The following is a 23731-nucleotide window of genomic DNA, read 5'->3' as shown; positions in this document are numbered from 1 at the left end:
ATGCTGGCTCTACTTCCAAGGTCCTTGTCTCCCCGGGCCCTCGACTTCGGGCCGTGCCCCACGGGCAGCTCCTTCCTTTTGCGTCCGTTACACGTGTGCCCTAAAAGAACTACCAGCGCAGCACCATAGATTATCACACTTGCTACGTGGCAAGTGGCTGCGAGAAAAGACATAAAGTTTGCAATGCACCAAGTTCTTGGAACGGCTACGATTTTCGAGGTGGAGAATGGACGGTGAAGAACGTCCCACGCTCGAAGGGGTTCCAATTATTTGGTGGGTCTGTAAATTTCCATTTGGTTTCTCTCCACGTGGACCATACCATGTGGCTTGCTGAATGAGCTGTCGGACTGAATATTGTCATTGGCTGCTTCTTTAATCGATGAAAAAAATGCTATTTGCGTCAAGTGATTAAGTAAATGTAAGTTGCAAAATGTGCACTTTATGCTGCGTGCAGTGCATGCATTTACAAAGTGTTCGACAGATAAAAAATTCATAAGTGTTACGGAGTACCAAATACTAAAGCACCCAAGAAAGTTCCTTGATGTGTTCAAAAGTTTTGTTGTGTTTCTGCTTTCTTGGGAAGAATCTGTGAGTTATGATTTTAGTGTTAATTTTATTTATTTATTGGTTCAACGTTTGTTAATAATATTAAAACTACACACGTTTCATTGTGAGATTTTAGACAAGGAATAATCAACCATATCGAGGAGCACTGACAAAATAATTAGAAAAATAATACGATACAAATAATGCGTTATATAAACTTTTTATTTTTTTATTCCAATGCTTATGTGTGCATTCAATAATGTGTATTCTCTTCTATTAAAAAAAATGTGAAACGTGTAGCACTAACGGAAAAAAATTATTAAAAATATAATACAAATAATGCATCGACAATGACTAACTTTGATTAATCTCTCTTTAATTTGTCTTCACTTGGTTAGAACTAAAAATATTTTTTTTCAACAAACGATATTATTTATACTGAGAGGGTAGGGGAATGTGTTAAGCCTCACAATAAACTTGTAATAATGTAGTTTAAATTTATTTTTGGCTGAGAACAAATATAAGGTTTCTCACTTATAAGTAAATAGAAATACAATTAGATCGTAATACTAAGTGTCAGAACTAAAAAGAAATTTAAAACGAGAAATACAATGAACTTGAAACTTGGAGATGTGGTCATAAAATGCAGAAAAATAAAAGCACATAACAAAGTTCATCTTTTGGATTTGCAATCGGTTAAAATAAAAGTTTTTCTTAAGTCAAAATAGTAAAGTGCCTTGTGGTGCTCGTTAATGTGTGTGAAGCTATGAAGCACGAATACGAGAGTGAAAATTGGCGATTCTTAAAATTAAAAATTTTCTGATTCGAGAGGGGCAGGAAATAACAACTAAAAATGTATTAAATATTCCACTTTCATTTTTTCAAAACAAGAAATTATGAGCCCTAAATACCGAAATTGCCCTTGACGGCATGAGTAGCCCAGTGTTCCGACGATCAATTCAGGATGTGAGGAAGAGGACAAAACGAAGCACTCTGAGTGAGGTAAAAAAAATGCTGGGGGTGTGATATCCACACACCCATTTTTACTTCTCACACACTTTTTAATTTTCGGCCCTTGGATTGGATGAAGTGAAGAAGATCAATGGATATAAATTAAAAAGATGTGTGAGAAGTAAAAAATGATGTGTGGATAGCACACTCCAAAATGTTTAACCCTTTGTGAGGAGTCGAAAGACCTATTTATAGGCGTTTAAGGGTCAGTCTTTCAGTTCTTTGCCAATTGTCTGAGTCATTAGAGTAGTTATTCGATCCAACTGTTAAAAATTCAAAGTGTGTAAAAAGTAAAAATAAGTATAAGGATAGCACCACCCTTCTACATAATTCCGACTGCCCTATACAACTTTGTCCATGGCCAGAAAAGTCCTTTCATTTTCTTGCTTTCTTCATTCTTAAAAAACAGAATAAGTAACCCTTTACACACTACCCATAATTGCTTACAAATCCATTGGAATTATGGGATATTGGGATTGAATGCCGCTTTGCAATTGAGTCCAGGAAACCGGAATTATTTCTACAATTACTTGTAGAATTATATAACTACATTCCACATGCTGAACAAAAAATATTAGCTTCTTTTTTTTTTTCTTGTATGAAACAAGAATATCAAATTCCAGTATTATTTTATCACCAATTCCACACAGAACTACAAGAGAAACAAAGACGACAGTTTGGAGAAAATATTGGCTCCAAGAGACCGATCAGTGTCGAATTGCAGCCCCTTAAAGATGTGACAGAGGGTACAAACGGACTATATCAACATCACAAAGACTAGTAAAACTAGCCGGTGAGAGCAGAGTTTAGGGCACTATGCACATCAACTCCAATCTGGGCTTCAGCTTTCTCCAAGTCAGTCGACGCTGAGTTGAGCTTCTGGGTGAACTCTGCAAGACCCTTCTGGACAAGACTTGCATCGACACGATCAAGAGGGACAGCCTCTACAGCAATTACGTCTGCAATAGAGTTCGCGTGGATGAATGCAAAACCACTGCTGACGAAATATTTTGTGACATCAGCTCCTTCATGTACTGACATGACCCCGGGTTTCAACTCGGCAATTGTTGCTACATGTCCAGGAAGAACACCCATATGGCCAGTGCTTGCTGGTATTATTACCATGTCCACCTGTTAAGACATGAATCGTAAAAAGTAAAACTTAAGGTACAAATATCATCTTCGTATTTCTGTTTCGGAATCTGCAGATATATAATTAAATATAAACACAACTTAAGACCCTTGCCATCACATCTTTGAATTATCGATCACACACTCAACAGATAATGTTAAGTCTCAAAAGTTTCAGTCTCAACATAGTCATAATGTTTGGCAAATGACATGGTGGGGCTCATCCACTAAAAAAAGTTGCCTGTTACATTATCGAGTTCTGTCATAGCAAGGGCCATCTGTTGCTCATCATTCTTCAACAAACACTAGTTTTTTTGTCTGGCAAAACAGTAGTTTTGGCACTAAAAAAAGGCAACAGCAAATCTTTAAAAATATGGTTCTGAAAGATATCAGAAGATGGACCATGGACGTGAACTTAACCACTCTCTACCACTCGCCAGTTTGGGAAGAGACTTTGGGTCATAACATTGAACGAAGGAAAAAAAAAACTAATTTTGTCTGAGATTAAAATTAGTCAGTCAGTTCAATCATTGTGTTTAGTTCCATATTCTTTTAATCTGTCAGAAGCAAGTTATGCTAAAAGATTCAGTTCCCTTTATCACTGTCAGAAATGCAGTGAAAAAAGGATACTAAAGAAGGCTTTCAATGATTGTCTGAGGCCAACACTAAATATGCAAGTCTACTATGAAACTGAGGATAACAAAAATATTAAAAAAAGGAAGAGCACGTTGATCTCCAAATGCACCACCAACAACTTTTCTTATTTATGAAAAAAAAAGGGTCATTTCGTTCTACCGGGATAAATCCAAAGTTAGCTCCAAATCGGACAAATACAACTAAGACACAATATTCCATGATATACTTACCTTACTTATGCACATGAGGAATGCAGTACACAAATCACATGGGTTGAAAATGCCAACGGGACAATGTTTTTTATTTTTGGCATGCAACCATGCACCATCTCACCCAGCTATGTTACTCAAGTCTGATTTCCATAACCATTTACCAATCAAAATGACTAAAAGGAATCACAGAGCTTGATGAAGGAGAGGAAATGGAATTTCACACTAGACGTTTTCCATCACTAGATGGAAATTTAGTTTTCAATACAAGCAGTATTGGTTTCTCTTCAGATTGACAACTCCACAAACTTTTTAAAAGAAACTTAGTTTCCACATCTGTTCACATTTGAATTGACTTAAAAACTTTAAACAGTATAGGATATGACTTATAATAGAGAAAAATGTAACACACATAAAGCATCCTTACATACACTAAACTAAGATGAAGTTCAGCCTACAGCAATAACGGATGAAAACTAGGTGTATATTGCACCACCATAATCAGTTGCAAAAGTCAGTGTGAAACACAATTAGGAAGTGGGATATGAGTACTGGAAATGTTTGAAAAATATGAAAAACAAGCACTAAGTGCAGGACTAAATCCTTCATGGGCCAAGCAAATCAAACAATATGGATTCAAAGTTCCATTTTTTTTTTCTTCCATCACTTCTAATAGAAAGTAACAAAAAGAGATCAAAGTGAAAACATGGATAACGATGATTGGAAAATGTTATAATGCATCCATTCAAAATTCGAAACAGAGAAATGCTTAAGATCAATCTAGCCAAGGCAATTTGTGTAACAAGAATAATCACCACGATTTAGATGGAAGTTTGCCATCGAAACAAAATACTGAACCAAGAACCAAAAGGTTAACTCTTATTCTGAAAAAAAGGGGCTTCCACAAAGAAACGCAAAACACAGAGTCCCATACAAGAAACGGCAGAAAAATATTAATGCGGCGGCATCTTTTGTAAGTAGCATTGCATCACTGTGAAGTTATGAAGACCTATTAGATGAAATGGTTAAATCCTTCAATACACCTTAGAACTTATATATCATAATCCACCTTCCTACATTGATCAGTCAATCAAAGATGTACAATGACACTGAACTTGCAAGTCGTATAGCGAAAATGCTCGAACCAATCAATAATCCGAAAACAGCTCCAGCCCCAATAAGTTCACAACAAAATCAAAGCGTGAATTGACATAAATATTGGATTAGCTCCAAACGGATTCAAACCTACTAAAAACAACAGAATACCCAATTCAAACTAGAGACAACAAATTCGACCTGAAAATCACAATTAGCACCAAACCCAGATAAACCCACACTAAATCATACAAAACCCATATCACCTGAATCTCAAATCAAACCTCAGATCAAAAAATTGCAAATGCCGCACAACAAATCTCCGAAAACTGACCTCTTTCGCCGAAAGTTCGGACGCATAAGGGAGCACAAAATTGACAGTCAGCTTAGTGGGGATCGATGACGGGGTTACAGGCCTAGGTTTCATGAAGGTCAATGGGGTCCTTGGGGGATCTATGTGAGGCACCACTTTCTTCCAGGCGTCACTGAAAGTCGAATCGGCTGGGGCAGTCTCAGCGACGTCGGTGGAGAAGGGTCGGGCCCTGAGGGGGATCGTGGATCGGATCAAGAGGGTGGTGGCTCGGCGCAGCATGGTGGCGGGTCGCTCGGGTCTCGCAGGGTCGGAGAGAGAGAGAGAGAGAGGGTGGAGTTCGAGTAGAGGTTTTGGTTTGGGTTTCGGAAATCGCTTCTGCCGTTTCGGCAAGTGGAAATAGAGGAGGAAATGGGTATAGGATTTTTTGAGGCCGTTGTGAGCTTATAGTCAGTTTTGGCCCATTAAACATATTTTGGTATTGACAATGTTTGGCTCCTCATTTTTCTTCAATTTACTTAGTGGTTGATTCATATAAGATAAATTTTATTTGAACCCACATATGTGACATCCCACATCGCCCAGGGGAGTGATCCTTATATGTATATTCTCATCTCTACCTAGCACGAGGCCTTTTGGGAGCTCACTGGCTTTGGGTTTCGTAGGAACTCTTAAGTTAAGCGAGAAGGGGGCTAGAGCAATCCCATGATGGGTGACCCACTGGGAAGTTGCTTGTGAGTTCCCAAAAACAAAACCGTGAGGGAATGGTAAGCCCAAAGCGGACAATATCGTGCTATGGTGGTGGAGCGGGCCCGAGAAGTGATCCACCCCGGGCCGGGATGTGACAATTTGGTATCAGAGCCTAACTCTGGTCACGTGTGTACCGACGAGGACGTCGGGCCCCTAAGGGGGGTGGATTGTGACATCCCACATCGCCCAGGAGAGTGATCCTTATATGTATATTCTCATCTCTACCTAGCACGAGGCATTTTGGGAGCTCACTGGCTTCGGGTTCCGTAAGAACTCCGAAGTTAAGCTAGAAGGGGGCTAGAGCAATCCCATGATGGGTGACCCACTGGGAAGTTGCTTGTGAGTTCCCAAAAACAAAACCGTGAGGGAATGGTAAGCCCAAAGCGGACAATATCGTGCTATGGTGGTGGAGTGGGCCCGGGAAGTGATCCACCCCGGGCCGGTATGTGACAATATAACTTTTTTTTACACCCAATTTAAATTTTAAATGTGAATTGTCTTTTTTACCCTATAACATAATTACCATTAAGTACAAGGTAAAGTTAACAATAAAATTTATTAATAAACCCACCCTCAATAATCAAACACTAAATAATGTTTAGAGAAAATTATAATTAGATGCCTCATTTTAGACTTTTGTAGACTAAAAATTTATGCTTTTTGAGTTTTTTATTAAGCTTTTGAAACATTTAATTAAGATACTCAGACTTGAACTACTTCAGATTAATTGAAATTAATTTATATTTAAATATCTGCTATATATTTTAAATAATTTCAACTATATTTAGATCTAAAAATTTTAACTTTTCAAATCTAAATGTACATCCACACCAAATAGAAACGTACCAACATTAAATGAAAACGTACCAACGTCAAATGAAAATGTACCAACCCCGAATTAAAACGTACCCAATTATAAACTATATTAAAATGAATATTCATCTTTTTGGAATGTTTAAAAATATGTTTGATTCATACACAATGCTCTAGATAGTCTTGTTTTTTGGTAGATAAGTCTCTGGAACAACTTTTAGTTGATCGGAGATAAATCCTTATTATTGTAGATAATGCTAAATAATAATGATAAATCATATAATTTTGAATTAACAAAAAAGCTATTGTCCATTGATTAATGACTCTTTTTATAAAAAAAAAAAAAAAATTAATTAAAGTAATTTAAACTTTTACATTGTTAACGACTCTTTCTATATATAAAAAATTTAATTAAAGTAATTCCTCATTATTAGGACAAAAAGTAATAAAATTATGTTTTGAAAACAAACGTACCAAAAATTCAAATGTACCAAAAACTAAATGTACCAAAAATTCAAATGTACCAAGAAGTCAAATGGACCAAAAATTCAAATGTACCAAGTAACTAAATGTACCATCATAATCAAACGTACCAATATAACCAAACGTAACTAACAACGAGTTTTGTGCATTCTATTTAATTTACTAAAATAAATATTTTAATAAAAAATAAAAAAATCTTAAATCATCATAATAAGAGATGCATAAAAATAGGAGAAAAAAAGGGAATGCTAACATGAATAGATTTCTAATGAAATAAAATTAAAGTACCAAAATTGTAGGGAAAATGTTTAATCAAATTTGCAAAAGGAATAAATGTTTAGTCTATGACATTTAAAAACGAGGTGTCTACATCAAAACGTCCCTAATTTTTATTCTACATTCACCCTCCATCAAACTGGTTGCGCGGAAAATGCAACCCCTAAATGCTTGGAAGATGTTGGCATATATTGTCTGGTAACCTACCACTTAAGTTGTTTAGGGTTAGAGCCAAAACTATCAAAAGAGGACATGTTGAAGACATCAGGAAGATGACCTATTAAAAGAGCATTAGCCTGCACAGGCAACCACTCCACCTGATCTTTACTGCCAATCAAGTTTTGAATTCCTGATAAATCAACACATATGTGTATGTATTGGAATGGTTCCTTTAAAGATTCAAGTCATTGGACTAAAGCTAATCAACTTCAACCTGTGTAGATGAGACAATTCTGATGGCAAGGTACCAAACTTGTTGTTTTGAATTCCAGCTCAACAAGAAATGACAAGTTGCCTAGGTAGGGATTTGAGAGCAAGAAGATCAGCTTGGTTTGTGCTAAAGTTGGCTTGTGCTGTTTCTAAACCTTTTTTTTCTTTTTTTTGTTGAGTGCATCTATATTTTTTACACTAAGGGGAGGGGGAGTTCAACTAAGTCACACAATGGGCAGCTTATTTTGGTATCAAATTCGCCATCCACAAGATTCGAATCCATTTTTAAGATAGGTATATATATATACAAAAGTATTGGACTAGTAGCAACAACATTGTCAACGAGGGGAAACGAGTTGTCACCAATGTTCTGCGCTGTGAACCAAGAAATCAGAAGAAATAGGAACTCAAACGTAGTCTTTTAATCTATTGGGTAAATGAATCTTTGGTTGCAATTACATATTGTCAACCCGGTACGTTTAAAAGTGTATCGAATTTTACGTGGTTTTTAATGTTTTGAACGGGTGTAAAGATAAATTTACATATTGAATTGGGTTGTGAGAGTGATTTAGGTAGTAAATTTGGGTCTAAAGAGATATCAATAATTTTATTAAAAATAATATGGGTGTAGAGACTAACTTGGGTGTAGAAAGAGGTTTATGAGTTCAAATAAAATTTCCTTTTATATAATTTCGTATTTACAATCAAAATTGTTCCCATTATAAATACTCTTTATTGATGTCTCTACAAAAAAAAAAAAAAAAATTAAAATTAAAATTAAAACTAAAGTTTATTAGCAAATAGATGATTATTAATGCTTTTGATAATTAGTAATATAAGTGAAAGTATGTGAAACTATAATAATTATTTTAATCAGATTGACTGATTTGTTGCCGGACTTTATTGATTATATAATTAAGAGTATTTAAGAGTATGGTTTTGTGTCGGAATAAAAAGTTGATTATGTTATATTATGGTTATGCCATAGATAAGAGGTCATAGAATTGTACGAAAACTCTTAATTATAAATAAGATAAAGTCAAAACCTGAACAATCATGAATGAAAGGTCCATTTTAATTGGCAAATGAAGGAGTACGTGATCCCTAATCCACAATATGTTGAGATCAGCATGAGGGGTATAAAAAAAAGCTTATCACCAAATATGATGGGATGCAGAAATTAGCAAACAAGGTTGGCCCTAAAGGTAGCCAAAGTAGGCACTCGCTTAGGATTTCACTTCGGAGGGCCCCCAAATTCGGTAAAAAATTCTAAAAATAGATTCATAGGCAATTGAAAAATAATTGATTGAAAATATGAAAACTTAATTAGTACATTTGCATTTAAAACGTGAAAATTGTAATATTTAAATAATGTTTGTACTTCTTTTTTCTTTTGATATTAATTTTTAACGATATTTGTTATAGAAATAGACTATTTTTCATCTATTTAGTGGAATTTTTTTTTTATACATATCAATGTATAAATGATCGAAATTTAGACAACTCTAGAGCCTTACTTCAAAGGCTCCCCTAGAGCCTCCAAATTCTGAGGGCCGGGCCCTGTTAGCAAACCCTCTTTTCAGGGCAGCTGCAATAGAACGTCTCCTTTGATCGAAAATCATCATCTTTTTTCTTTCCAGAAAAACAAACACCGTTAGCGGATTGTGTAGAGAAACCTAACCATGAACAAGTGGGAACAATGTGTAGCAGGAAACTGTATAGAAAACATGGGAAAAAAAATATTAGTGTACGAGTAGCAAACGAAGGATCAATACAACATGAAAAAAGCTTTATCGCACTAAATGAGGTCGGCTGTATGAATCCCTATGAGAATTAACCCTCAACAAAGAATTAATAGCACAAGAGAAAACTAACAACTTAAGATTTCTTTTTTCCTCGTGGTAGAAGCTGAGACTTTTTGTCTCATCCAAATTACTAATGGGCATAATATCCGTGGTGGATTGCTATCTACCACGGGCATCAACCGTGCTAGATGGGCTTTTTTCTACTAGTGACACACTGTTGTTGCACATTAGCTGTATTTTGGGAAAATTTTGATGCTAAAGAAAGCTACAGAAAGCTGAAATCATAGCAAGATAAACCATTTTCAAAAGAATTCTAAATAGAAATACACCTGAATGATTTTTTATTTATTTTTTGGCATAACGGACTCCCAATCATATAATTGTAGAATACCAGATCAAATCAGATATTTTAATGGTTTTCTTGGGGCTCTGGTGTTATATGCAAAGGTTTGTTCTTCTCTTCGATCAATTACAAATGTTTTTAAAAACACCTAATCCGAACACTTAAATATCAATGATCCACTCAGTTTCAGTGATCTTTGGTCAAAAGACTCCCTAACATTGAAGTTTTGAAAATGTATTGAAACGTTTTTACAAAAGTTTGGTAGATACCCACCTGGGGAACCTTTTTATGTAATAAAACTTGATGAGAAAATCATGGATTGAAAACAATGAATAAAATAAACAACAATGTGGACCTAGCAGTCAACTTGTCATCTATAACAGAAAAGTTACAGAGCTGATGGCCAAACAAAAATGCAAACAAAAAGTTTGTTAAAAACGCCCGAGCGAGTAGCGATTTTAATATTTAGGACTACTATTTCAATATGCACACAGTGAGCTAGCTTAAACTCAACTTAAGCTAAAGGTTCGTTGGTAATGCGAACTTCACATAACTTAGCATCTGAAAATGGCTAGCTATCCTGAAGTAGCTAGATATGTGGACAAGAATGGTTTCCTCTACCAGCCACTGTCACTAAATGATGATCAAAGCGTGGAACTGTTTGAGAAGATAGCAATGTATGGAAACGAAAATACAGGTACGTTCTCTCACAGACTTTCCATCTCTGTTTTTATTTATTTATCAATTGATCATACATATCCGTCCATTGATCATACATATCCTACATCCACGAAGGTGTTCCACGCCGGTCTCATCTCTAGAGTGTTCGAAAGTTTAGTTTTGGAATATTTTGGAGCTTTAAATCATCTAATATTCAAGATAATGATTACCCAGTTTTTAGAAGTTTTACTTTGTAATCATAGAGAGTTTGATGTATTTTACTCTTAGTCTAGGTGTTATAATTGAAGACTTGTTTGGGTCTAGGAAAAAAATATGTTGAAAATGCATGAATTTTCTTTCCAACATGCTTGCTCAAGTAATGAGAGATATTTTGTTAGTAAAAAAAATCAATTCTTAGCAAATATATTATATTATATTACCTTCATTGATAATAGCTAAAACTAAAAGTTTAGCCTGCGTGTTGCTGTGGGGTGTAAAAATAAATTATAAATATTGTCGGTAGATATGTAAAAGTTATTTACATAAAACATATACAAAGTATTTACACAAAAATATATAGTTGTTGTTGAAAGTTTTATCATTTACACCGATATTATTTACATGCAAAGAGATGCCAAATATAACTGCTTCTGCTTTACAAATGTATTCTCAAAATTGTAGTGCTTTGACAACTGAGCAGTAGTTCGTAACTAGACTATATGTTACATAAGTGCTGATCTTCACAGCTATTCCACTTTTGAGATTCAATCTTTTTTCATCAACATAAGATATCATTATTTGCAACATCCTGATAGATAATGTGATTGATAACCCCGCAAGCTAAATGCTCCAATAGGAAATTTAAGAAGCAGTGGAAGATTAGAAGAATATATATCCAAGGATTTACCTTTTCGACCCATAGTTGAAATAGTTTTGTGTAATTTATCTTATATAGCAAAATGATCCACATTTGCCTTAGGGAAAAATAAGCACGCGACTGTCAAAGCAAAGTAAAGAGGAACATGTCAAAGAGGACCGTACCAGAGCAAAATGACGATGTAAAAAAAAAAAAAAAGAGAGAAAATGACCAAGGGAAAGAGGGGAACTTTATTCATATTATGAATTTGTCTGCAGCCATGGTAACTAAAGAAGTGTGAATTGGTAAATTTCGAAGACTTGCCATCTATTTGGACGGAGACGAAAATGTCGATAAATATACTCCTGCAAGTGATGGACATCTGGGGTCTTTGTTATATGAGTCATACTGGGAGAAAAACCTAGTACGGTCACTGTTCACGCACTTCACATTGCTTAGAGTATTGAAGTTTGAAGGTATGATGCAAAGTCTTGACCGAGTGAAATTGGAAATCTAGTTCACTTAAGGTTTTTGAGTCTGAAGAACACACAAAGTATATAGTTTCCATCATCTGCAGCTAATTTGGTATGCCTGCAGACTCTAATTTACAGAGTCTATGGAAGTCGATGAGAATCTTAGGTGTGTTCGGAAAGATAGAACAACTGAGACATTTATATTTACCCTGACGTTATAGAGCAAGTAAGAAATTTGTCGTTGGCTACTCTAGGCAGTTTGCAGACGTTAGTCAATGTTTCAAGTAGCTACTGTGATCTAAATGATATGGTTAAACTAACCAATCTTAGAAAATCAGTGTTGAAGGTGAATCTAACAAAAAACTGGGATAGAATAAGCTTCACATTTAACCATCTCCAGTCGCGGACTCTGGAGAATAAGTTATACCATGGAACATAGTATACATTAAGTTGTCTTGAGATATACAAGCTACGAATAAAGGGAAAATTGAGAGCTACCAGAAGGGATCCTGTGCTTTCCAAACCTTACCAAGCTAACACTGTCCGGAATACTAGAGAAGCTGCCAAGCTTAAGAATACTTTTCCTTAATAATCACGTTACTGCCACGGCTTTTCCAGGACCACACTTTTTCTCCAGTGGAGGCTTTCCTCATCTTGAGCATCTTTCCCTCGGTTGTTTCCTTGCGTTAATGGAGTGGAGGGTGGAAAAAGGAGCCTTGCCCTAATCAAAATGTAAATTATACCCCTATGCATATGCACTCTTTCAAATGTAAAATATTCCTTTTATGCATATGGACTCTTCCAAATGTAAATCATTCCTTTATGCATATGCACTCTTCCAAATGTTTAAGCCAACTGATTCGCTAAACATATGAATAAATAGCATGTGAAGGAGGAGAAAGATAGAAAAGACTTCTCCAGTTAACCACTTTAATCAATCAGAAAAACAGCAGTCGAAAAAGAGAGCTTGTTTAATTTTTTTTTCTTTTTGGTGGAAATCAGAAATATGGCTGAGGCGGTAGTTTCAATAGTAATTGAACGGCTGACAGGCGCCCTCGTTGAGGAAGTGAAGTTTTTAAGTGGAGTCCGCGATCAAATTGAGCATGCACAGATCGAGCTACTTTTGATGCATGGTTTCCTGAAAGATGCAGATGCAAAACAAGAAGACAATAAAGTAGTACGAATTTGGGTTCAAATTATAAGAGATGCTGCTTATGATTTGGAGGATGTCATTGAATCTTTTGCCTTGAAAGTGGCTCTCAAAAGGGGAGGAAATGTAAAGCTTGTTCTAAAAAGGTTTGCTTGCATCTTTAGTGAAGGCGTTAATCTTCACAAGATCGGTTCAGAAATTGAGAGCATTACAGCCAAACTTTCCAAATTAAGGTTGAGTTTGCAAAGTTATGACATCAAGCAAATAACGGGTACGCAATATGAAGGTGCCACTTCTTTTGAGAGGCAAAGGGAACAAAGGCAAACTTATCCTCATGTTATTGAAGATCCTGTCGGGTTAGAGAAGGACGTGAACACACTAGCCACGCAGTTGGTGAAAGAAGAAAAAGGCCGCCAAGTTGTATCTATTTGGGGGATGGGCGGTTCAGGAAAGACTACTATTGCAAAACTAGTTTATGGTCACAATGAAGCTGTTAAGCGTCACTTCGATTGTTTTGCTTGGGTGTGTGTGTCACAACAATGCCAAGGAAAAGAGGTTTTGGAAGATATTTTGATCAAGCTTACTCGTCCCACCAAAAAAGAGGAAATAGAAGACATTTCGAAAATGAAGAAGGATCAAATAGTAGAGAGGCTTTGTATCATCCAAAAAGAAAAGAAATGTTTGGTGGTGCTTGATGATATTTGGACTCCTGCCGCGTGGAACTCTTTAAAACCTGGATTTCCAATTGGTGAGGAAATAAAGACTCGTATATTACTCACCACTCGGAAGAAGGACATTGCTCAAATTGCTGGAGAAAATTGTTTCGTTCATAAATCTCGTCCGCTAGATGATCAGGAAAGCTGGGAACTGTTTAAGAAGATAGCAATCTCTAGAAGAGATCAAACAAGTATGTTTTTCACTTCTCAGTCAACTCTATTATCATTAATTGCTTCTTTTTTTTTTATTATTTGTTAAGCCTAATAAAATAGAGATTACTACATTTCACTTATGCTTTCGATATAGTATGCACATAATTGTCCCTAATCATTAAATGTAACGTGCGTTTGTGTCACACACCAGACCCGAGTCGGTTAAAAATCCTGAATCCCGAATGGAAGCCAAAAGTTAAAAAAAGTAAATTAAATTAAATAGAATAAAAAAAAACTGGAACAAAGTGAAAAATAAATTCTTCGTATAAAAAGAAACTCAAGAACTCTTTACATGGTTACAAAGAAAATAAATAAATTGGACTTTCTAATAACCTCACATCTAATTCAATCTCATCTCATCTACCCTTTTGACTGTCTAGTTCAAAAAGTTACATAATAATAGAGAGGTGAACTTCAATAGCTCAGTTGGGACATAACTTTACCACAGTAAATTGACTACACTAAATTAAGTGTCATGGAATATTATAATCAAATATCAAACATTTATCAAAACCAATGCAAGAATACAATGCAAACTCTTTGTCTATTCCCGTTAATTTTACTATGCATTTTACTACTGAGTTGTCGTTCGAATGTTCTTTTATACATACTAACCTTAGTGACACAGTCATCCCAATTTCCCCTTTTGTTAGTCATTTTGCTTAACTCTTTGTCACAAGTCCCAAAATTACCCGATAAAAACCATGTGCACTTTGAGCTGAACTGAGACCTAGTATCGACCAAGAGTTAAACTTACACAAAAGATCATTTCCACTACCTCCAGTTTTTTTCTTAATACTGAAGTTCCAACCTTAACTCCCAACATAAGTCGATCACCAATATGTCATTTCATCTTTCACATATATCACAATGCTTTCCAACAATTCCACAATCAACAACAAATAACATTTCAATGAACCAAAGATGCACAATATTAACATCAATCACATTGATCAACCAATAAGATCAAATATCACTTCATGAAATTAATAAAGTTAATATCTATAAAAGTCTGCCATATTACTCCCACCTGAAGACCAATGCAAAGCTTGTGCCCACGCCACGTCATAATGAACCGTTGTTAAGTTTTTCCTCCCATAAATTTAGAATTCCCAGTTTCATAAAATAAAAAATAAAATAAAATAAAAAAATAAAAAAAGAAAGATTACTATATAATCCCAATATAGGAACCACGAACCTAGTCGTTTATTTCATAACAGTAGGATTCCGATGTTACCGTTTAACATCCCTTCCCTTTAACACAATTAGGCCCTTTAAGTTTTGTAAATTCACTTAGGCCCTCAAATTAATCTCACATTTACACACGCTGCCTTGCTGGACAAATAGTAAGTTTCTGTGCAATTGAATTACATAAATTAACCATATTTTTGTGTGATTACAGTTCTACCTCTGAATTGCTGAAAACTATAAATAGCTCCAAAACTTCAATAAATCTTACAACAAGGTCCTAGGTGTAGGAACTGTACAACAGGGGTAAAATTTCAGATTCATTCTTCCATTTTCATATTGATCACGACTTCTGTTTTGTCAATCATAGTACATAATTCAATCTATCTCACCAAGTTCTCACCAAAATGAGATTCAACAACAAAAACAATTCCAAATATTTAAATCATGCCGGCAACATGATTTCCAGTTCTCAACTGAATTTCCAATAAGATCAACTCAACATAAACACTTTAAATCGAAGATTAAAGCTTATGTAGTGATAAATCCCAAATATGGCAACATTTCGAAATCTGTAGCAAACTTAGAAATTATTACCTCATATGTAAATTGTAATACTCTTCTCCAGAAATCTGTAGTCGAATACGGAATCGAATTTGGTGAAGTACATAAAAAATTATGATAGAAATTTGATTTGGGGGTTTGAGTGAAAGAGATGGCATTATCTTTAAGGCTTATTAATTAATTGAATTCCCTGAAATTGCCATTTAGTTTCAATTTACCTCCTGAAATTGGTTTTGTCTCACTTTATCACTTAAAACTAATATTTTCAACTCTTTTGGTTTCACTCCACCCCATTTAGTTTCAATTTACCTCCTGAAATTGTATTAAAATTCGCTGGGTTCCAAAAAATACTTCAAAAATGCTATGAACTTGTAATCTTGTCAATACAATGGATTAGTTTGGATAAATTTTAGGGATTGGCTTGAAAAATATTGATGAGAGATAATGATGAATGTCTAGGATAAATTTCATCGCTCTAACAACTATAACATAGCGAATTAGTTATCACGTGACATTCTAAAATTCCATTAAAAATTCATCCAAACTCTATGAACTCGTAATCTTGTCCACTTTCATCTTATCACTTAAAAAAATAATCCTTGACAGAAAAATTATTTAATTCCTCACCTATTTATAAACCAAAGACAAAGTGCCAATCCAAAGAAACTCCAAAATTCTTCAAAAATTAAAACAAGACTTTCTAAGCACTATAAAATTTCAAAGTCTCCCAGTTTAATACACTTGATTGGCTTGGAAATATTGAAGAGAGGGTGAGGTCATTGTCCCTAATCAATCGTTAATAAAATTGATGAATGTGTAGGATATTAGTAAGACATTTTCTAGTTTAAAATGAAAAACATGCATGTTGTAGAAAAGCCCTTGCGCCGAGTCTGCCGACCCCTTCACCCAAAACTAAAATATAGATTGTTGTTTGAGAGCAGCAACAAAGCAGGTCTGATATTTACGTTCTACGGCAAAAAACATTCAACAACCCAAAAGGACAGTGACAAAATATATAAAATATATTAGGAATGACTAGAACATAACTGTTAACCTATTTTTCTTAAATTTTTTTTTTCAGACTCACAACTTTATGCTGAGAAGGAAAAACTAGGAAAGAATATGCTTCAACATTGTGCAGGTCTGCCATTAGCCATTACTGTGCTTGCGGGACTTCTAGCTAGAAAAGTCACAGTTGAGGAGTGGAAAACAGTATACGAGAACGTCGATGTGTATATACGGAGAGGAACTAATCTTGACCAAGAATACAAAGGAGATCAAGAAAATCCAGGTGCATTAAGGGTGTTGGCATTGAGTTATGACGACTTACCATATCGTCTAAAACTATGTTTTCTATATTTAGGCCACTTTCCGGAGGATTATGAGATACCGGTCAAAAGATTGGCTCAGTTATGGATAGCAGAAGGTTTTATATCTTCGGGCTCCCAACGACATGGTTCAGTGGAAGTATTGGAAGATGTAGCATATGCTTGCTTAATTGAGTTGGTGGAAAGATGTATGGTTCAAGTTGGAACATTTGGTTCAACTAAGAAGATCAAAACATGTCATCTTCATGATCTTATGCGAGACTTGTGCTTGGTAAAGGCAGAAGAGGAGAACTTTCTTCACGTTGTAAATTTTACTAGCACGATAACCAAGGCAGCGACAATTCCTAAAGTTCGAAGACTTGGTGTATATGTGGAGGAAAAATGTGTTGATAGATTTGCTCCCACAAGAAATGACCACCTTAGGTCTTTGTTATTCTTTGTCGACCCAGAATATGGATTCTCCAACTGGAAGAAAAAATTCTTGCGGTCAGTAGTATGCAACTTCAAATTGCTCAGGGTTCTAAAGTTTGAAGGCATATGGAGAGAAAAAGTAGAGTTGCCGAGTAATATTGGGAATCTAGTCCACTTGAGGTTTTTAAGTCTAAAGGGAAGTAGAGTGGAATGGTTGCCATCATCTTTAGGTAATTTGGTATGTTTGCAAACTCTAGACTTAGGTGTGCGTCAATGGAATGTAAAAGTACCAAATGTGATTTGGAAGATGAAAGAATTGAGGCATTTATATTTACCCTGGTTCGGGTACAGAGGGAAGTTGAAGTTGGCTACTCTTGGGAATTTGCAGAGTTTAGTCAATGTTGCAGGTGCTGATTGTGATTTGACTCATCTTGCTAAATTGACCAATCTCAGAAAACTGTTCATAGAAGGTGGGGTGAAAAATATGGAGGAAATGTTGAAATCTACTGGCATCACATTTAACCATCTTCGATCTCTATCTCTATCTCTGCGTACATTAGATGAAGTTATACCAATGAATATGGTATTGAGTTGTCCTCATATATACAAACTTAAATTGAACGGAAGAATAAGAGAACAATCATTGGAAGGTCTCCAGGGTTATAAGAACCTCACTAAGATGTCGCTGGGGTATACTGGTCTACAGTTGGAGAGTCTCAAAATACTTGAGAAGATCCCAAACTTAAGAATGCTTTGGCTTGGCTTTAGTTTTGATGGGAATGTTGCAGAAGTAGTTGTCTCAGAAGAAGGTTATCCTAAACTTGAATTTCTTGAACTTTCTGGATTGACGGCATTAGAGAGTTGGAGGATAGAGAAAGGAGGCATGCCTAGTCTCCGCAGATTGTCTATTTCCTACTGCAGCGAATTGAGGGCAGTTCCTGAGGGGCTTGAGAATGTTACTACCCTCAAGGAATTAACAATTGATAGGATGCCTCGGGAATTCTGTAGTAGGGTTGGGGAAGGAGGAGAGGATTTCTACAAAATTCAACATGTGCCTTCTCTTCTCATTGCACATATTCAGGAGGATTACTTAACTGGTAAGCATGCTGCTACTTATATTTTGTTTGCTATTTATCTGTTTCTCAGGGGTAAAATCATAATGTGCTTCTTTTATCTTTTCCGGTTGTTCCTTAAAGAAGAACGTGGTGGGGAGTGAGGTGTGGCAAAGGTGGCGAATGCAGCTGGGAGGGCAGTTAGCCTATCCATGTGTTATATCGTATGTACAGTATATGATTTGCTTAATTTCACTTTTTATTTATTTTTTATTTTTATTTTATATACTTGGAACTCGGAAGCTGTAAGCCTTGGTCATCTGTAATATATGCATAAACAGTGTCGATAGTCGATGCGTTGCTAATAACATTGAAGTTTCAGTGATCTTGAGTCAAGACTCTCTAACATCGAAGTTTCGAAGATGTATTGAAACCTTTTTATAAAAGTTTGGTAGCTATCCTGAAGCTGATAACCCCCACTCAAACAAATCTCCCCTCGTTTCTCTGCGAGGAAATGAAAGCAAGAACAAGCATACCAATTGATAACAAGAAGTAATGCCTCGCATTATCCAAACTCTGCACTGCGACAATGGCAAGAGACAAAGTCAGGTGATACCATCTCATGAACGTTCCACCCAAACATAAACCCACTTGTATATTCAAAGGCAATCAGAACCGCGATAAAGGTTGTCGCAGGGGTGACCTACCATTTCATCGATTCACAAAAAATTGAGACCCAAAAACATTAAGAATACGAAGAAATAAAATCCTGTTTCTTCTGAGTAGGATAAATAGAATATATCGTCTCATCAATCAAGGGCACTCAACATACTAATTCATATGCTCAAGCTAAACATTTGAATTAGGCATTGGAAAGTCTTTAGTTACTTAATTGCTTTGCTAGTTATAGAGCGTAAGGTTGACAGAAAGCTGACTACAAGAACCAGAACAGCCCAAGACCTACCACCTATTCATAATTTCATGATGTTGCACCATCCAACCGAGTTTTGTTTCCCCATTTGATTGGATAAACTAAAGTGTTAACCTATTATATTCCCTCTCCTTCCAATTGACCATTGAGAATTACCTGAGGCAGTACAGCAAAAGGGGATGAATTCCCACCAGTGAATGAAGTTGCTGGTGCCTGAATATTGAACCTATTCCTAGAACGAAAGCAAGCACTTTATCTAGTATGATATAGAACACCCAAAAATTTGGTGACTGCCCAATAGGCACGGCAAGGTCCCCTGCCAAAAGGAAACATGCAATGGATCACTAATTGCATCTGCAAGGTAATGTTGAACGATCAATGCACAACACATGAGAAAAATATGATGGCATAAGCTATTGAGGCACAAGAAAAATTAAATGACTTGTCCAAGATGCATGCAAATTGTTATTAGATGGTCAGGGAGCAACATTAATGGATAACCATCTTGGCATAGTTAATTCCCTCGCATAATAGTAGACTGGGTGTAATATCTATATTCCTACATTTTCATTTCATCAACGTTTTTAAGGTTTGAAGGTTTGTGGCGGGAGTTTCAATATTCATCCCTCTCCTCCCTCACTATGTTTAATCCTTATTGTAGAGAAAGTGCCATACAACAGGAAATAGGAAACTTGAGGCCTTCCATCCTGTAGAAAGCATCCTAAATCCCTACCAAGAAACGTCAAGAAATGGATATACATATAAAAATTTTATGATCTATATTAGCTCCGAATGGGGTAGTATCAATATTGTGGAAACAGATACTTAAATAGTAAAATTCTATCATACGAAGTGAAAAAATAAAAAATTAAAAAAAAATTAAAAAAAACAAAAGACTAAAGAAAAATAGCTTTTCAATCATTAAAAATAGCTTCAAAAGAACTATACCAAAAATCTGAAGATCCTGTCACAAAAGGGACACCCAACAAACCTTATACCACACAAGTGATCCACCTCCTCGCGCCTTTCTCCCTAAAAATTCCACCTACTACTCTCCGTCCATACCACCCAAAAAAAAGTGATAAAATGTAAAGTTCTTAATGCAAAATGATAGACACAAGCAAGGGTGGAAGCTAAGATTTTTCAGACGGGTGGGCTAATATAATTTGAGAAAAAAATGGAGAAAAATTATAACCAAAGAGGACCAATTATTAGATTAAAAAACTACCAATTATGACTTGAAAAGGGGAGAACGTAGGAGAAAAATGGAATGTTAATCAGTTTAATAGGCTTACTTGCACCTATAATGAGTTTAATGAGTTTTGATTGGACTTAAGGATCTAACTAAACCATTCAAACCAACTTTGAGTGTGAGCTCAGATTCTGTAATGAGGTTTCAGTTTGTCTACCTAATCCAAACCTCATCAGTGGAACTAACTTATAGGCCACACAGAGATGGCTCATTACATCCTTCACCATTCTTGCAATGTTTATAATTATATGAGAACCACGGGTACAAATTTTCAATTTATAAGGTTCTACCTGCCAACCCTAATGCAGATGCTTCAGTTTCTTTGTGATTTTATCTGCTTTTCTGACAGCAGAAAGAATCACAATTTGCTCAGTATTCTATCAATGAAATCTGTCTTCCCTTGTGTTCATGGCTCAGACAACAACTTATAGTTCAGAATTACTTTTTGTCAGGAAGCTCAGTGGCTTTATGACTCTAATGCAATATTATCGAGTAATCAACTAATAAAGATACGATTCCAGATGGTCTTGATCTCCAATAGTAAGATATACGAAACACAATACAAAAGGATGGCACAACTAGAAGTCTCTTACTAATTGTTTGCAAAGAGATGATGCTAATGCAATATCATCTTCGTATTTCTGTTTCAGAATCTGCGGATATATAATCAAATACAAACACAACTTAAGATCCTTGCCTTTGCATCTTTGGATTACTGACCACACAATCAACAGATAATGCTAATGCTAAAAAGTTTCGGTCTCAACAAAGTCATGATGTTTGGCAACTGAAATGGTGGCCTTCACCCACTAAAAAAAGTCGAGTGTTACATTATCAAGTTCTGTCAAAGCAAGGGGCATCTGTTGCTCATCAATCTTCAACATACACTAGTTTTTTTGTCTGGCAAAACAGTAGTTTTGGCACTAAGAAAAGGCAGCAAGCACATTTTTAAAAATATGGTTTGGAAAGATAAAAGAAGATGGAAAACAGTAGCTTTGGGTCATAACATTGAATGAAGGAAAAAACCTAATTTTGTCTGAGATTAAAATTAGTCGGGCAACTAATCATTGTGTTTAGTTCCATATTCTTCTAATCTGTCAGAAGCAAGTTATGCTAAAAGATTCAGTTCCCCTTATCAATGTCAGAAATGCAGTGAAAAAAAGGATAGTGAAGAAGGTTTTCAATGATTGTCTGAGGCCAACACTAAATATGCAAGTCTACTATGAAACTGAGGATAACACAATAAAAAAAGGAAGAGCACGTTGATATCAAAATGCACCACCAACAACTTTTCTTATTTATGAAAAAGAAAAATTCATTTCGCTTTACCGGGATATATCCAAAGTTCGCTCGGAACAAATAAAACCAAGAAATGTATAATATTTCAAGATGTCCGTACCTTGCTTATGCACATGAGCAATGCATTACACAAATCATAAATGTAGAAAACTAACAATTCAACAGCCAACAGGACCATGACATTTTTTTTTTGGAATGCAACCATGCTCTAACTCACTCAGCTATGTTACTCATGTCTGATTTCCATACCCATTTACCAATCAAAAGGACTAAAAGGAGTCACAAAGCTTGATGAAGGAGAGGAAATGGACTTAACACTACACTTTTCCATCACTAGATGAAATTTTAGTTTTCATTACAAGCAGTATTGGTTTCTCATTGGATTGACAACTCCACAAACTTTTTAAAAGGAATTTAATTCCACATCTGTTCGCATGTGAATTTGAATTATATACTTTAAACAGTATAGCATATGACTTATAAGAAAGAAAATTGTAACACACATAAAGCATCCTTACATACACTAAACTGAGATGAAGTTCAGCCTACAACAACAACAGATGAAAACTAGGTGTATATTGCACCACTATAATCAGTTGCAAAAGTCAGCATGAAATAAAATAAGGAAATGGGATATGAGTACTGGAAATGTTTGAAAAATATGAAAACCAAACAATAAGTGCAGGACTAAATCTTCCATGGGCCACGCAAATCAAACACTACGGATTCAAAGTTACAATTTTTTTTTCCAACACTGTCAATAGAAAAAGTAACAAATAGAGATCAAAGTGAAAACATGGTACCCATGATTGAACATGCTATAATGCATCCATTCAAAATCCGAAACAGTGAAATGCTTAAAATCTATGTAGCAAATACAATTTATGTAACAAGAATAATCACCACGACTTAGATGGAAGTTTGACATCGAAACAAGATACTGAAACAAGAACCAAAAAGTTAACTCTTATTCTGAAAAATGGACTTCTACAAAGCAACGCAAAACACAGAGTCCTATAGAAGAAACAACACAAAAATATTAATGCGGCAGCATCTTTTGTAAGTAACATTGCATCTCTGTGAAGATATGAAGACCTATTAAATGAAATGATTACATCCTATAATACATTGATCAGTTAATCAAAGATGTACAATGTCACTGAACTTGCAAGTCGTATAGCAAAAATGATCGAACCAATCAAGAATTCGAAAATAGCTCCAGCACCAGTAAATTAACAATTAAAAACCAAAAACCATATAAGTTCACAGAAAAATCAAAGCATGAATCGACATTAATATCGAATTAGCTCCAAACCCATACAAACCTACTCAAAACAACAGTATACCCAATTCAAACTAGAGACAACAAATTCGACCTGAAAACCACAATTTGCACCAAACCCAGATAAACCCACAAAAAATCTCTCCGAAAACTGACCTCTTTCGCCTAAAGGTCGGACGCATAAGGGAGCACAAAGTTGACAGTGAGCTTAGTGGGGATCGACGACGGGGTTGCAGGCCGAGGCTTCATGAAGGTCAATGGGGTCTTTTGGTGATCTATGTGAGGCACCACTTTCTTCCAGGCGTCACTGAAAGTCGAATCGGCTGGGGCAGTCGCATCGACGTCGGTAGAGAAGCGTCGGGCCCTGAGGGAGATAGTGGATCGGGTCAAGAGGGTGGTGGCTCGGCGCAGCATGGTGGCGGAGTGAAGGGTCGCTCGAGTCTCGCAGGGTCGGGGAAAGAGAGAGAGAGAGAGGTTTTGGCTTGTGTTTCGGAAATGGCTTCTGCCGTTTCGGCACGT

At 35.8% G+C, this 23731-nt stretch overlaps 2 protein-coding genes across 4 annotated transcripts; one reads left to right on the top strand and one right to left on the bottom strand.

The window, feature by feature from the left end:
• Window positions 1-2118: 2118 nt before the first annotated feature.
• LOC137735593 (ATP synthase subunit delta', mitochondrial) lies at window positions 2119-5324 on the bottom strand. Its single transcript, XM_068475022.2, has 2 exons — window positions 4963-5324; window positions 2119-2688 (listed from the first exon to the last, which is right to left on the bottom strand). The coding sequence occupies exons 1-2, from the start codon at window positions 5218-5220 to the stop codon at window positions 2344-2346; spliced, it is 603 nt and encodes a 200-aa protein (XP_068331123.2). The 5' UTR covers window positions 5221-5324; the 3' UTR covers window positions 2119-2343.
• A 6805-nt stretch (window positions 5325-12129) lies between these two features.
• On the top strand, window positions 12130-23731 carry LOC137735587 (putative disease resistance protein At1g50180). 3 transcript variants are annotated; one of them, XR_015964776.1, is made up of 3 exons: window positions 12130-13883; window positions 16739-18861; window positions 19122-19225. XR_015964776.1 is itself a non-coding variant. In XM_088697897.1 (3 exons), the coding sequence occupies exons 1-2, from the start codon at window positions 12833-12835 to the stop codon at window positions 18610-18612; spliced, it is 2925 nt and encodes a 974-aa protein (XP_088554023.1). In that variant the 5' UTR covers window positions 12130-12832; the 3' UTR covers window position 18613; window positions 18645-23731. The 3 variants fall into 3 exon arrangements, 2 of the variants coding, with proteins under 2 accessions (XP_088554023.1, XP_068331120.2); XM_088697897.1 differs by having other exon boundaries at window positions 16739-18613; window positions 18645-23731; XM_068475019.2 differs by having other exon boundaries at window positions 16739-23731.

This window comes from Pyrus communis, chromosome 7, assembly GCF_041283825.1.
Source record: "Pyrus communis isolate YQ-2024b chromosome 7, ASM4128382v1, whole genome shotgun sequence".
NCBI lineage: Eukaryota > Viridiplantae > Streptophyta > Magnoliopsida > Rosales > Rosaceae > Pyrus > Pyrus communis.
Note: the sequence above shows the minus strand (reverse complement) of the source record. Positions and strands in the feature narration are given on the sequence as shown.

What these genes read in the sequence shown, in the direction of transcription:
- LOC137735593 (XM_068475022.2), bottom strand. Translation starts at nt 5,220, where the DNA reads ATGCTGCGCCGAGCCACCACCCTCTTGATCCGATCCACGATCCCCCTC. An exon ending in CCGAACTTTCGGCGAAAGAG is followed by an intron (nt 2,689 to 4,962) that starts GTCAGTTTTCGG and finishes ATGTCTTAACAG; the next exon opens with GTGGACATGGTAATAATACC.
- LOC137735587 (XM_088697897.1), top strand. Translation starts at nt 12,833, where the DNA reads ATGGCTGAGGCGGTAGTTTCAATAGTAATTGAACGGCTGACAGGCGCC. An exon ending in CTCTAGAAGAGATCAAACAA is followed by an intron (nt 13,884 to 16,738) that starts GTATGTTTTTCA and finishes TTTTTTTTTCAG; the next exon opens with ACTCACAACTTTATGCTGAG.